At 40.8% G+C, this 13,932-nt stretch overlaps 2 protein-coding genes across 7 annotated transcripts in view; one reads left to right on the top strand and one right to left on the bottom strand.

Moving 5' to 3' along the window:
* SGCE (sarcoglycan epsilon) overlaps positions 1-4,955 on the bottom strand; it is a 69,687-nt gene extending 64,732 nt beyond the window's left edge. Inside the window, exon 1 of one of the 5 annotated variants that reach the window (XM_079151824.1) lies at positions 4,779-4,955. In XM_079151824.1, coding sequence (XP_079007950.1) covers positions 4,779-4,887 — 109 coding nt within the window. In that variant the 5' untranslated portion in view covers positions 4,888-4,955. The remainder of the gene's footprint in view (positions 1-4,778) is intronic. The other 4 variants (XM_079151826.1, XM_079151825.1, XM_079151828.1 and 1 more) reach the window with 4 other exon arrangements.
* A 190-nt stretch (positions 4,956-5,145) lies between these two features.
* PEG10 (paternally expressed 10) lies at positions 5,146-13,245 on the top strand (the record flags this gene model as incomplete). Of its 2 annotated transcripts, none has more annotated exons than XM_079152063.1 (2): positions 5,146-5,378; positions 12,051-13,245. In XM_079152063.1, exon 2 carries the CDS (start codon positions 12,268-12,270, stop codon positions 13,243-13,245), a length of 978 nt encoding a protein of 325 aa, XP_079008189.1. In that variant the 5' UTR covers positions 5,146-5,378; positions 12,051-12,267. The 2 variants fall into 2 exon arrangements, with proteins under 2 accessions (XP_079008189.1, XP_079008188.1); XM_079152062.1 differs by having other exon boundaries at positions 5,146-5,389.
* Positions 13,246-13,932: the final 687 nt, after the last annotated feature.

The raw sequence follows: 13,932 nt of genomic DNA, 5'->3' as shown, positions 1-13,932 counted from the left end.
TGTGTATATATATACATATATTCATATATATTTTTAACCATATCATGTCACTGATTCATATTTAGCCTTTTCCCCCTAAAGAACTGCCACCATACTAAGTCATCTCCTTCCTTCCACATCAATTATGATGCATTTACTGCTATAACATCTTTTTGCTTTCAGCATAGCATTGCACCATATTTAAATGGTGTTTAACTTTAAATTCTGTTATCTATTTGTAACAGCTATCCTTTCTCTAGTCATCCATGAATTTTAAAGTAAGCCTCCTAGATCTTTGTCAAAATAATTCATGCAAAAGCTAAAGAAAAGAAGACCTGGGGCAAAGGTTTGTGACCCTACTAGGGTTACTCCTTACCCAAACCCAGTAACCCACACACCTAACTGGTACTGGTTCCAAACTGCCTTCCCCATTCACCCAGCAATTCTGCTAATTAGTCCACACACAAGAGCAGCCAGCAGCCTTGACAATTGCTTCGCTGAAAGCAAGAATTGCTTATCTTTCAAAACAAAGTGTAAAAGACCTATACATATTAAAATTATAGTTGTATCAAAATATGCATGGGCACAGACCAAAGACCAGAAGGATAGGAACATAAGTGGAAATGCTTATTCTATTGTCAGGGTGTGGATATTTTGTGTGTGTGTGTGTGTGTGTGTGTGTGTGTGTGTGTGTGTTTGGGGGGGGGTATACATGGTTGTTTTAAAATTCTATACAGTTATATTATTTGAAAAATTTAAACATGGCAATTATGTAGAGAGAATTTAGCTTAGAAGCAATCCATGTGAAATAGTTTTAAGAGCATTGAGACTATCTGTTCCTATCAACCTGAAAACTCCAAGCAGAAAAACAGTCATTTGAAATGACTTGTTGATCCTTATAAACACTGGCTTTCTTTTTTTAAATTTTATTTTACTATTTTACTTAATGTTTCTGGAAACTGGAGAGATAGACTGAAGAACTGAATCCCTAAATTTAGAACAGTTGGATATTATATGTTTGTGTCCATTTGCCTGTCTGTCTCTTGCAGAGGTTAGGAAAATATGGAAAGAAAAGAGTTATCACACTGATAGTTCTCTGAAGCTCTGAACTAAAATGGAGCAAAGTGTAAAGATTTCCCTTTCAAGTCCAAGAGTCTCCAACGGACACATGAACCCTTATCATCTATTTACCTAGAGTCATTTTTTATACTAAGAGTAGGAAATAAAGATAAATAATAGAATATTCAATTAGGTGTTTAGAGAATTTGGAAGAGTAAGTTTTAAGAAAGGAGATGAAGTAAAGTAAGTGTGGACAATTAGAAGAAAGAAAGAACGAGAAAGAAAAAGAGGCAGGCTGATTATGGAGAAAATGTGATCTGTAAACACTGCTCTTATCAGAATCACAAACAATCTGAATATTTGACTTGAGAATTTTTAACAAGACAGAATTTCTTCACTGCTTCAGAATTTTGTTTAGAAGACCATTTTCATCAGTGGAAAATTAGAGTGTTAGAAACTGGAAACATATTATCTTTATCTCTTTGAGGTTGTCTCTAACCATTTTTTTTTTTCTGGTACTATTCCTTGCTATTTTCAATGTCTGTGAGACAAGGTAAAATTTCACTTTGCTTAAAAATATAATTTGCCTACCATATTAGAAGTTATGCTAAATACATGAGATAAATCAATAGCTGTTATGTTTATGGCAAACTGTTATAAAAATGGATAAAATGAGAGTTATAAAGTCCAGTTACTACTTGACAAATGAAAACTCTAGTTTGCTTAGAAATAAGTTTTCCCTATTGTAATAGAAATTAAGACAAATACAGGTGACAAATCAGTAGGTTCATAGATCCATAGCAAATTGCTACTTAAAAATGGATAACAGGTCCAAATAGAAAGTCCAGTGATTATTTGACATGTGAAATTTCTAGTTTCCTTTGAAACACGATTTTCCCACCCCTCTAGAACTAAAATACATGCAGTAAATCAACAGCTTCATAGATACGTGGCAAATTGTCATAACATAGGTAAAATGCCCAAAAAGAAAGTCTGATTATTATTTGACAAGTGAAAATCCTTCTATGTTTTGAAATGCTATTTTCCTACCATACTGGAAGTTAAATGTAGATGGTCAATCAACAGCTTGATACGTCCAGAGCAAATTCTTATAAAAATGGTTAAAATATCCATATACAAAGTTGAGTTATTATTTGGTCAAGTAAATAATAACCACTAACACCTCTTTCACTTTACATTTAACCTTGTAAAAATGGGTAGGAAACAGTCAACGTCGGGAATAAATATCTGAAAAAATCTAAAAGTCATTTAGATATTAAATGTCAAAACAGTCTTTAAAGTTCTTATCTACTAATATTTATTGGGTTTTTTGTTTTAAAATTGTTTTTGATAACACAAAAATATCTGAAGTATCTACTGATGTCTGTTATTTTTAATATTGTTGTGTTGGTTTAGATAGCAAGAAAGTTTTATCTAAACTACTTATCTATTGATATGCCTTTTCCCTTGGAAAATATATTTCTAAGCAAAGTGAAAAAAATTGTTTTCAAATGTAGAGAAACAAGAGAAGAAAATGCACCAAAATAACAATTGTGTATATGTTAGATTAGTGAAAACAGAGGAATTTCTACTGTTTCCTGGTTTTAAATACTTACATACTAAGGATGTTCATTAAAATATTTAATTAGAAAATTAATATCTCATTCAAAAAACTGCAAATTTAATATTATTTAATATTTAAAGGCTATTTGGAAGGAAAACACTGAAGAGAAATCAATTTGATCCCATTTTTTTAATTTTCAGAAAGTATATATGTAATTGTGAAAAATATGTATTCTTTAGATACCTATACCTTTCTCTATAAGCATAGAGAAAGTCTGAAAAAGCAGACTCTATAGTATTTACTAGTATTATTGCAGGGTGAGAAGGTTACAGGTAATCTTGATTTTCTTCTTTACAATATCCTGGGGTTCTTCCCTGAATTTTGGACGATAAGTGGAAATTATTTTATTATGACAAAAATGCTGATGACTTTTTTTATTTTACAAAAATAAACCCTGGCTAACATTTTGAAATTAAATAATCAAATTGGTTAACTTTGAAAGTCTCAGGTGGCTTTTTTTAAGTTGAATTTTCCTTATTTTTCAACTATACTAGTTTTTAATCTCATTTTTTAGGAAAAAAATCTATCAGTTAACAACTGGGTGAAGTAACTTTAGATTAAAAAACAAACTGCTAAGAATTTGACAGTCGGGTGGTCACCAGAACAGTACTCTACTAAACATAAGAAATCCTCCTTTTATGTATAGAAGAGGGTGAACATCCTTAGATTAAATTAAAAGACACTTCTAAAAAGTATAATTGTGTTCATCCAACTTCCTAGAAAAATACCTTTCATTGTTGGAAATCTGCACTTCATTCATTCATATTCCTGATGGTGAACATTTTATTTCTAATAAATCTCAGGAAATGGACTGTTTATTTTATTCCTAGAAAGGGTCGCTTTTTAAGCTTGGTCCCTGCCACCTCGTTACGTACAATGGGTAAAATTCTCATTTATCCTCTAAGAATAAAATAAGTTGCAACAATGTTACTAAAGTAGTCTCAGTTTTAGTCTCCAAAGACCAATATATTCCATCTGTGTTTCAGAAATACCAGTTGTAGACAATTTGATTTTTCCACTTCACTTAAACTTCTTTTACTAAGATTAGCAACAGATTGTCAGTTTTCTTAATGCATAACACTTTGAGGCGGCTTACATGGGAACCTGCATTAAGGTTTTTATTTAGCATCCTTTCTCATCAACAGTCTTCCCCAACGTAAAAAATAAGTTTATTGGTATATATTCACGCAAATATTTGGGGTTGAATCTTGGCAACCCGCTTCAAAGGATTAGGTGTGCGATAACCATGACCAAAGGCATTCATTCACCCTAAAAGATTTAGAAAAATGCCATGTTTAGGGAGAGCGAGGTCTCTGCGTAAACCTCCTAACCACCACCAAAAGTCCGTAGCTGAGAGCCTCCAAAGCCCGCCAAGCACAGTGGAAGCATCCACAGCTGTTTTCAATTGTTTTTGCTTTCTCAAAATAGTGCACTTGGAGGGGCAAGCGGTGCTGTTTGCTGCAACTCTGGCCCCCAAACCCGGGTTAACCCTGACCTGAATGCCCTGTTTGGCGCCCGGCATCTCATGATTTCGCTTCCCTGCTCGGTAAAAACCCAAGAAAAACGGGATTTCCGCCGCGGAGAAAAGCGTTTAGGAAGAAGGGTGAATTAGGTGTTTTAAATGTCGAATTTTAGTGTTCTCTCTCAATCCGATTCAAGAAAAGCAGAAAACATGTTATTTGTAGAGGGAGACGCGGCTTGACACCTATTTCCTTTGGCTTCTATTTAGGCCAAGGAGCCCCAATAGTGGGGTAATACCCCCCCCAAAATGGGCAGGGTCCCCCAGGTCTTTGCTGCAAGATCAGGAGAGGTTCAACTAGGGGGCTAGGGTTGGGGGGAGAGGGTGCTGGGAATGGAAATTGGAGCTGGAATTTCTGCTCCCGCTGGTCAGGGAGGGGCCGGCAGGGTGCTAAGAAAAAGAAAAGGCCAGGGGTCAATGCTGGGGAGGGACCCACGGACCCCAAAGTAGGGTAGGTCGTCCTGGAGGAGGAATACAATGGGGCATCAAGAGGGGCTAGCGCCCAAAGGGCGAGCCGGGTACCCGAACCCGAGTGGGGGAGGGGGAGGCGGCGGCCTATTTGGCCCAAGACCTCCACATCGCGCGCAGGCCACTAACCTGTCAGCAAGAATGTGCCAGTGGTCGCGGGGCTCATCCTGCGTGTCCCCCGACCCTGTCCAGTCCAAGCACAGGGGTCTCCCAGCTCCCACCACCAGGGCAATAGCATTCTTGGCCTGGCTAGGCCGGCCGTCCTCGATTCTCCCCTCCCCTCCCTTTCTTCTTTCCTCCCAGCTTGGCCAGTTCAGCATCAGCATCCTGCACCCCCTCCCTAATCCCGTACTCCCTCTAGCGGCGGGCCACCGAAGCGTGGCCATGGCCCCCTCCCCCATCCCCCATCCCTCCCGCCCCCGCACCCCCCTCCGCCCCCCAGCCCGCAGAGCACGCTGGGATTTGGCGCCCCCCTCTTCTGTTCAGCCTATATAAGGCAGGCGGTCTGCGCTCCGGGTACACGCGCTTCAACTTCGGTTGGTGTGTGTCGAAGAAACCTTGACTGCGCCCTGGGAAGAACAGCGGAGAGGGTCCACTGAGCCTCTCGAAAGGTCCGCTGAGCGGGCTCGCGTCCGGAGCCACTCCGGGCTGCGGAGCACCCAGTGGAGCCCACGCCTGGCCAGGTGTGGGACCCCTTCCTTCCTGTCTTCGCAGAGGAGTCCTCGCGTGGTGAGTATGCGGTGAGGATGTTTTTTTTTTTTTTAAGATCACATTCATTCCCCGTTTTTATCGGGAGCTGCAGGAGATGGAGTAGCGCCCCAGAATGTCTCCACGCAAACCTTGCCACGCCTTCACTGGCAGAACCCCAAAACTGAGTGGGGAAACCAAGCCTTCAGGGCTTTGGTTTCCAGGACCCAAGTCCAGATACGGTCTGTAGACAGACATGAGCTGCAGACAGTAATGAGCTGCAGACGCACATGAGCTACAGACTAATTTGCAAATTGCTCTTCAAATGCGCTACAAAGTGATATGCGCTACAAACTAATTGGCACTTCAGTGCGCTACAAACTGATAAGCGCTTCAGTTGCGCTACAAACTCGCGCTTCATGCGCTACAAACTGATGGGCGCTTCAATGCGCTACAGACTGGCGCTTCTTGCGCTTTATAAACTGGCGCTTCATGCGCTACAGACTGGCGCTTCATGCGCTATGGGCGCTTCATGCGCTACAGACCTGTACAAACAGCAGCGATATATGAGCTGCAGACTAAAGACTGACTTGCGCTTTAAATGCGCTTCAAATTCTGAGCTGCCGAAGATTAGCTCTTCAAAAGCGCTACAAAAATGACATTAGCTCTACAATAGCGCTTCACTGCGCTTTAAGACACATGAACTGCAGAGGTACATGAACTGCGGAACAATTTACACCTAAAATGCGCTGCAAAGTGGTAACTGCTGCAGAGGTACATGAGCTGCAGGCTGTTGGGCGCTACAAAAAAGCCAGCTATAGAGGGACAAGGGCTGCAGAGTACAATTACTCTGCTTCTTAGATGGGGACCCCACCCTTTCACCTTTTGGAATGGCTCCCACTGTATTTCTCTGCAGGATGGATCTGTGCATGATGGTGCTGTTAGACAAAATGGAGCCTTGGGCAAAAATTAGTGTTTAACATTCTGCCCACACCATTCCTGCTCTTGCAGTTGAGTGGAGGGGCGCTGACTTTTGGTGATGGCAGAGCAGGCTGCCTAGTTATGTTGATTGAAGTGGCGGTGTAGTTGTCGTGGTGGCGCGAATTGGCGTCCAGCAACAGTTTGTGGAAACTGTCGGTTTGCTGAGTATGGGGGGGCGGGTTTTGGATCTGGGGGTGATTGCTCTTGCTGCATGAAATGAATCTGGCTACTGGAGGCTGGTGGGAGGGGTTTGTGGGGGGAGGGATCTTGGGAGTGGCGTGCAGACACTCTGCAGCCCTGTAGCAGCCAGTCTCAGGCCTGCCCCGCCCATCCTAACGCGCCTTCTCTGCAGTATCTGCTCAGAACGCGCTTAGCGCCTCCCTTTTTCCCTCCCAGCGCCTACTCAGAGCGCGCCTCCCCTGCAGCGCGCCTTCCCAGAGCGCGCCTCCCCAGGCCCCGCCTCCCCAGCGCTGACTCCTTAGAGCCAGCCTACCCAGACGCCGCCTCAAGGCCTGCCTTCTCTGAGGTGGCCTGCCCAGACCCCACCCCTCCACGAGCCCCCTCCTCTGAGGTGGCCTGCCCAGACCCCGCCCCTCCCTGAGCCCCCCTCCTTCGGGGTGGCATGCCCAGACCCTGCCTTTCACTGAGGCCCCTCCTCTGAAGTGGCCTGCCCAGACACCCCGCCTCTCCAAAGCTTGGCTCCACCCTGAGCCTGCCTCCTCTGAGCTGGCCTACGGCCCCGCCTTCCCTAAAGCTTGCCTGCGCCTGCGCAGTGTGAGCCCCCAGCCCCTCCCTTTAAGCCTAGTTCTATGCGCCTGCGCACCTTCATTGCCTGAGCCTGGCTGCACAGACCCGCCCCCCTGCGGTTTCTCTGTTGCGCGGTTTTGCTTTTTGTCCACTAGTGTCTAATAAATACAAGAATAATAAATAAGAACAATTAATAACAATTATACCTGTTATTTGTAAGCACTTTCTATAAGTGTTTTGCATATATTAAATAACAATCGCACAGTTTAAACTGATAGTTATGGTGGGAACATCTAAACTGACTTGGCTGTGCCTTTAAAGGCAATTTAGCCAAATGTTTTTATTATAAATAAAATTAAAAATTATTTTCACATTACCTGTTTTTAAAGACACCAGTGGACTTACTGGAATTGAATGCTTTGGTGAATACAAAACAAGGAACAATTTGGACTGTGTTTGTTTCATGGGAGTTTTAAGTGGCATTTTGGCTGCTGCTGATTTGGCCTTTGAGCAAGGATGAAGTGTGTGTCTATGAAACTGGGGTTTCATCCCCCTTTGGAAACTGAGGGATTAGCCCTGGCTAACCTGCCTACCTGCAATAAATTGTGCCTGGCACATGGTAGGCATTCATTAAACATGTATTAAATGACCAGAGTAAATTGGTTTATTTGTCCTCTTGCTTGGTGTCTGCAGGTCTTTTCTGTTTTCTTATTGCACTGTGGTGCATTGTTGTCCTGGGTTGTACCTTAGCCTCTCACACATTTAAAAGTTTCTTAAAAAAAAAAAAAAAAAGTTTGTATTTTTGAAATTCAACAATGTAAGCTGTAATTATAAAGCCACTAATTTAATGTAAATTATTCCAAATAGTTAGCTTTTTTCATAAAAAGCTAATTATTTAAATATTCCAAGTAATTGGCTTTTTTCATAAAAAGCTAATTATTTGTTATCCCAAGTAATTGGCTTTTTTCATAAAAAGCTAATTATTTGTTATCCCAAATAATTGGCTTTTTTCATAAAAAGCTAATTATTTGTTATCCCAAATAATTGGCTTTTTTCATAAAAAGCCAATTATTTGTTATCCTAAGTAATTAGTTTTTTTCATAAAAAACTAATTTAAATTTTTGGCAAATAGGTTACTAATGGTATACATTGTCATTTAAAATTTGTGTAATGTAACATAAAATAGTTACAAAATATAGACTGTTCAGCTGGCATAATTAAACATCTGTATTACTTATTGCCAGTCAGGTGTACCATATAAAAATATTTCTAATTGAATAAAGAAATTCAAAACCTGGTTCTATATTACAAACTATGAGCCAGGATTTTTTTTAAGGGGAGAAATAAAAGTTTTGGCTTCCAAAAATTTATCACCCTCCTAGTCCCTCAGTCCCCTAAAAGTATACAATCTATGGAAAGTATGTACATATAATTACAGCTTTAAGTCTGCTTCTTTGGGAATTCTGTGTCTGCATATTAAAGAGGTTCAAAACATTGGTTAAAAATGTGCATATTAATAGAATTTGCATTTTACAAGTGGTGCACATAATACTTTAAAAAATTGGACATTTGAAAATTTAAAACAATTAAGAGTTGCTTAATGGTGTTTTGTTTTCTAATGGGATGTATATATGTGTATGGTGGGTTTTGGGGGGGGTTGGCTACTGTTGCTCTTTGGTGGATTTGGGGAATAAGTTTTTAGAAGTAATTGTGAAGAGTTGATAATTAATCAAATGTACTTAATTACTAAATTGACTAAAACTGAAATATTTATCATAAATTAAGATGACATCTATTCCAGGCAGCTTGGCTTTTTGCAGTGTGACCTCTCAGTTTTCAGGAATGGGACCTTTGACCCCATCTCTCCAATCCAGTCCCTGTCAGAGGGACTTTAAGGAGCCAGAGTTTCATTAATCAAATCAAGTTGAAATGATCCTTGCATCACGTGAACTTGTACTGTACCAGTTGCTGTTAAAACATTTTTATACTTAAATTTACTATTAACCTACCTGCCTCCTACTTTATTAACTTTTAATGGGTTAACTACTTTGCTTGGACTTAAGAGTCCCACCCCAAAATTGCAAACTCTAGTGGGGGCTTGAGGCCTAATTTTGGTAAGGGTCAGAAGTCTTAAACTGGTGACTTTGCAAGCCACATAAGACCTCAAAAAAAAAAAAAATTTTTTTTTTTAAAACAAACAAAAAACCTTAATGTCTTGAGAGGGAGAGGTGGAGGGTCATGTATCCCCCAAATACATAATTGTAGCCCCTCCCTATTATCTTAACTCCAGTCTCCTTCCTGTTAATAATAAAAGCATTTGAATTTTTAATTCTTACTGATTTTGTTTCCCTAAACAGCATATTATTTGCTGATTTCGAAATGTAATTTATGTCCCATCATTATTTTTTATAGATGTTAAAATCATCAGACCTCAGCTTAAATATAGCCCACCCCAGCATTTGTTATTGACATGTAGGTTAACCTTCCTGACCTGTGTCAAGCTGCACTAGGCCATGCTGTGACTGCCCTGTAGGAAGTCTTATCTGTTTTAATTAAAATGTTTTAGCCTACACAACCAAAGTGACCTCTTAGTCCCATGACCTTTGTTTATTAGTTGTTTTTTATGGGACATTAAAACTCTTAATTTAATAAAGAAAAATTGCATTACATTGTGACTTTGCTTGCCATTGTTATCTTAATCTATTGTTTTTGAAGAGCTGGAAATAAGACTGACCATCATAGGATATGATGTGTTTATTGTCTTTAATTTTTTCTAAGTTTGATAATATGTTATCTTGAATGTCGGTTATTCATTGCGTTTGTAGCCTAAGTTACTAAAGTAATTAGGTTAAAATTATTCAAATGACACACTAATCCTTGTCCCTTAAGGACTTTGCCTGTTCCATTGCCAAGCCTTAGGCCATATCAACATCAAAGAATGTAGGGGAAAAGGTTATGGATGAGTTGAGGTGGCATTAGGGGTCTAGGGAAAAGGAGGGGTATTAGGAAAGGGGGGAGGTGAGGGACACCAGGACTGATGAGTGTTTTATTACCATATCCCCTTTTTTCTTATACCCTAGAGGTTGAAATATAAGTTATTTTCCACCTAACTTCTTTAATAAATGTTTCTTTTTTTACCTTATGTAATTTATTTAATGTCCACTTTTGCTTTGATAGGTCAGAGAGAAACAAGTTATGTTTTAAAATGTTTTATTTTAAAGTTTTAAACTTTTAAACTAGTGTTTTAAACTTTTTAAACTAAATTTAAATTATTTAAAAAACATTTATGTTGTTTTAAACTTTTCTTAAACTTTAAATTAAAAAGTTTAAAACTTTAAAACTAGGCCATGCTGTGACTGCTGTTTTAAACTTTCCTTAAACTTTAAATTAAAAAGTTTAAGATTTTTTAAAAAACTGAACTTTTTAAAGTTTTGAACTTTTAAAACTTTCAGAACTTTGAAAACTTTTTGAAGTTTTAAACTTTTCAAATTAAAAAGTTAAACTTTTTAAAACTTATTAAACTTTCTAATTAAAAAGTTTTTAAAAACTTTTTAAACTTTAATATGTTATGTATTAAATTTTAAACTTATTATGTATTTAAATTTTCCAGATTTGGAATTTGAAATTATTGAAATTTTAAATGATTAAATAACTAAATGCATTTAACCCTATTTTTCAGGAAGATAATTTATTATGACTTGTGTGATTTATTATCATCACACTCATAATTAGAACATTTGATCCCCCTATCCCACCTTCAGACACATCCATTCATTCACCCACCCTGGGAGTATAGCTTTATCCCACCTTAATATTACAAATCTTTGGGTGGGGCTATGCTGACAAATTTTGATTAAGAACCAGGGATTGCAAATTGGTGACCTGAAGGACCAATAAAGCCCTAGAGTTGTTTGACCAACACAGTATTTAAGGGGGGAAAAAAAAAAGAAGAAAGAAAATGATTATCTTTAATATGTAAATGGTCCCCAGGTTGCTATAGTTGCAGCTCCTCCCTATTTAAACAGAAGGTTGTCTTTCTGTTTTCCAATTACTAACCTTATTAGTATCAATTGTCAGTTGGATATTCACTATGTGGTTTATCTGCACCATATAATTAAATTGAATTTTAATAAATAAGTAATTAAATTCTAATTAAATCATAATTAACTATTATTGGCCATCTTTGAAAAAAAATGTCCCATTTTCTAGCCCAGCTCATGTTAGGAGGCATCAATTAATATTTGTTGAATGACTGCATAATAAGAAAGGAAACTGACATACACCTTACTATTAAGTGCCATTTCTGATCCAAAGAGAATACTCTTTGGGAAGTTATTATGGTCAGAAAATTAATTAAACAGTTTTGTGGTTTTTGTGGTGGTGGTTGTTGTTTGATTTGATAATCAGCTACCTGCTTTGTGGAGGTGGACAGAGGTCATGACATTGGCTAGCATGTGTTCTCCTTTTTCAGGGCTGATGAATACAGGCATCTCTTTTGCTGTGTGAGGTTTATGTTTTTTTTTTTTGGTTTTGTTGTTGTTTGATTGATTGGAATATTAACTGGTTTTCGCCTAATTTCCCTAATAGCTAAAGTTATTTTGGAATTGTTTCACATAATTTATTTGGTATCTGTCTAAAAGTTTCTTGCTTCCTTCCCTCCATACAAAATTACTTATTTGCTGTGTCTTAGCTTTCTTTTATGACCTACAAAGGTAAGCATGCTGATGTTAAAGTTTACATATTGATGATCACAATGAAAAGGTGATTTTTGAGGAGGAAAAGGTTATTTGAATATCAGAAGAGTGCTTTTCATTATCTATTGTCCTGATTGATGACTTCATTTTCTTTTGAGGATTGTTTTCTTTGTTGGCTAATTATTAATATAAACAAGTAGAACAGGGAGATGCATTAAATACTAAATCTTCTTTGCATTGTGCCCCTTTGGATATATATATATTGAATGTGTCCTCTTATCTTCATTTACAGAAATAAGCGGGTTTTGAAAACAAAGAGAAGAAGGGGTGGAAGAGGGGGCCAGGATCCAGGCCTCCATCCCCACAGGAGTGAAGCAACACCTGGGAGGTCTCCTCCCACACCAACCGTCACCCTGGGTCCCGACTGCCCACCGCCTCCCCCTCCCCCTCCCCCCAACAACAACAACAACAACAAACCCAGCGGCCACAAGAGCCCCTGCGTCCCAAACATGACGGAGCGTAGGAGAGATGAGCTCTCCGAAGAGATCAACAACCTGAGAGAGAAGGTCATCAGGCAGTCCGAGGAAAACAACAACCTGCAGAACCAGGTGCAGAAACTCACAGAGGAGAACACGACTCTCCGTGAGCAAGTGGAACCCATCCCTGAGGATGATGATGACGACATTGAGCTCCAAGGTGCTGCAGCGGCTGCTGCCCCACCCGCTCCCATCGAGGAAGAGTGCCCAGAAGACCTGCCAGAGAAGTTTGATGGCAACCCAGACATGCTGGCTCCTTTCATGTCCCAGTGCCAAGTCTTCATGGAAAAGAGCACCAGAGATTTCTCAATTGATCGTGTCCGTGTTTGCTTCGTGACAAGCATGATGACCGGCCGTGCTGCCCGTTGGGCCTCTGCGAAACTGGAGCGATCCCACTACCTGATGCACAACTACCCAGCCTTCATGATGGAAATGAAGCATGTCTTTGAAGACCCTCAGAGGCGAGAGGCCGCCAAACGCAAGATCAGACGTCTGCGCCAGGGCATGGGGTCTGTCATCGACTATTCCAATGCTTTCCAGATGATTGCACAGGACCTGGATTGGAATGAGCCTGCTCTGATTGACCAGTACCACGAGGGCCTCAGCGACCACATTCAGGAGGAGCTCTCCCACCTCGAGGTCGCCAAGTCGCTGTCCGCACTGATCGGCCAGTGCATTCACATCGAGAGAAGGCTGGCCAGGGCTGCTGCTGCTCGCAAGCCACGCTCCCCACCCCGGGCGCTGGTGTTGCCTCACGTGTCAAGCCACCACCAGGTAGATCCCACTGAGCCCGTGGGAGGTGCCCGCATGCGCCTGACCCAAGAAGAAAAGGAAAGACGCCGAAAGCTGAACCTCTGCCTCTACTGTGGGAATGGAGGGCACTACGCCGACAACTGTCCTGCCAAGGCCTCAAAGTCTTCACCGGCGGGAAACTCCCCGGCCCCGCTGTAGAGGGACCTTCAGCGACCGGGCCGGAATTAATAAGGTCCCCACAAGATGATGCTTCATCTCCACACTTGCAAGTGATGCTCCAGATCCATCTTCCGGGCAGACACACCCTGTTCGTCCGAGCCATGATCGATTCTGGTGCTTCTGGCAACTTCATTGATCACGAATACGTTGCTCAAAATGGAATTCCTCTGAGAGTCAAGGACTGGCCAATACTCGTGGAAGCGATTGATGGGCGCCCCATCGCATCGGGCCCAGTAGTCCACGAAACTCACGACCTGATTGTTGACCTGGGAGATCACCGAGAGGTGCTGTCATTTGATGTGACTCAGTCTCCGTTCTTTCCCGTCGTCCTGGGGGTTCGCTGGCTGAGCACACATGACCCCAACATCACTTGGAGCACTCGCTCAATCGTCTTCGACTCCGAATACTGCCGATACCACTGCCGGATGTATTCTCCGATACCTCCGTCGCTGCCACCACCAGCACCACACCCGTCGCTTTACTACCCAGTAGACGGATACAGAGTTTACCAACCAGTGAGGTATTACTACGTCCAGAATGTGTACACTCCAGTCGATGAGCACGTCTACCCAGATCACCGTCTGGTTGACCCCAACATAGAGATGATACCTGGAGCGCACAGCATTCCCAGTGGACACGTGTACTCACTGTCTGAACCTGAAATGG

The sequence above is a fragment of the Sciurus vulgaris genome (assembly GCF_902686455.1).
Source record: "Sciurus vulgaris genome assembly, chromosome: 8".
Taxonomy (NCBI): domain Eukaryota; kingdom Metazoa; phylum Chordata; class Mammalia; order Rodentia; family Sciuridae; genus Sciurus; species Sciurus vulgaris.
This window is presented reverse-complemented; position numbering and strand designations above follow the sequence as displayed.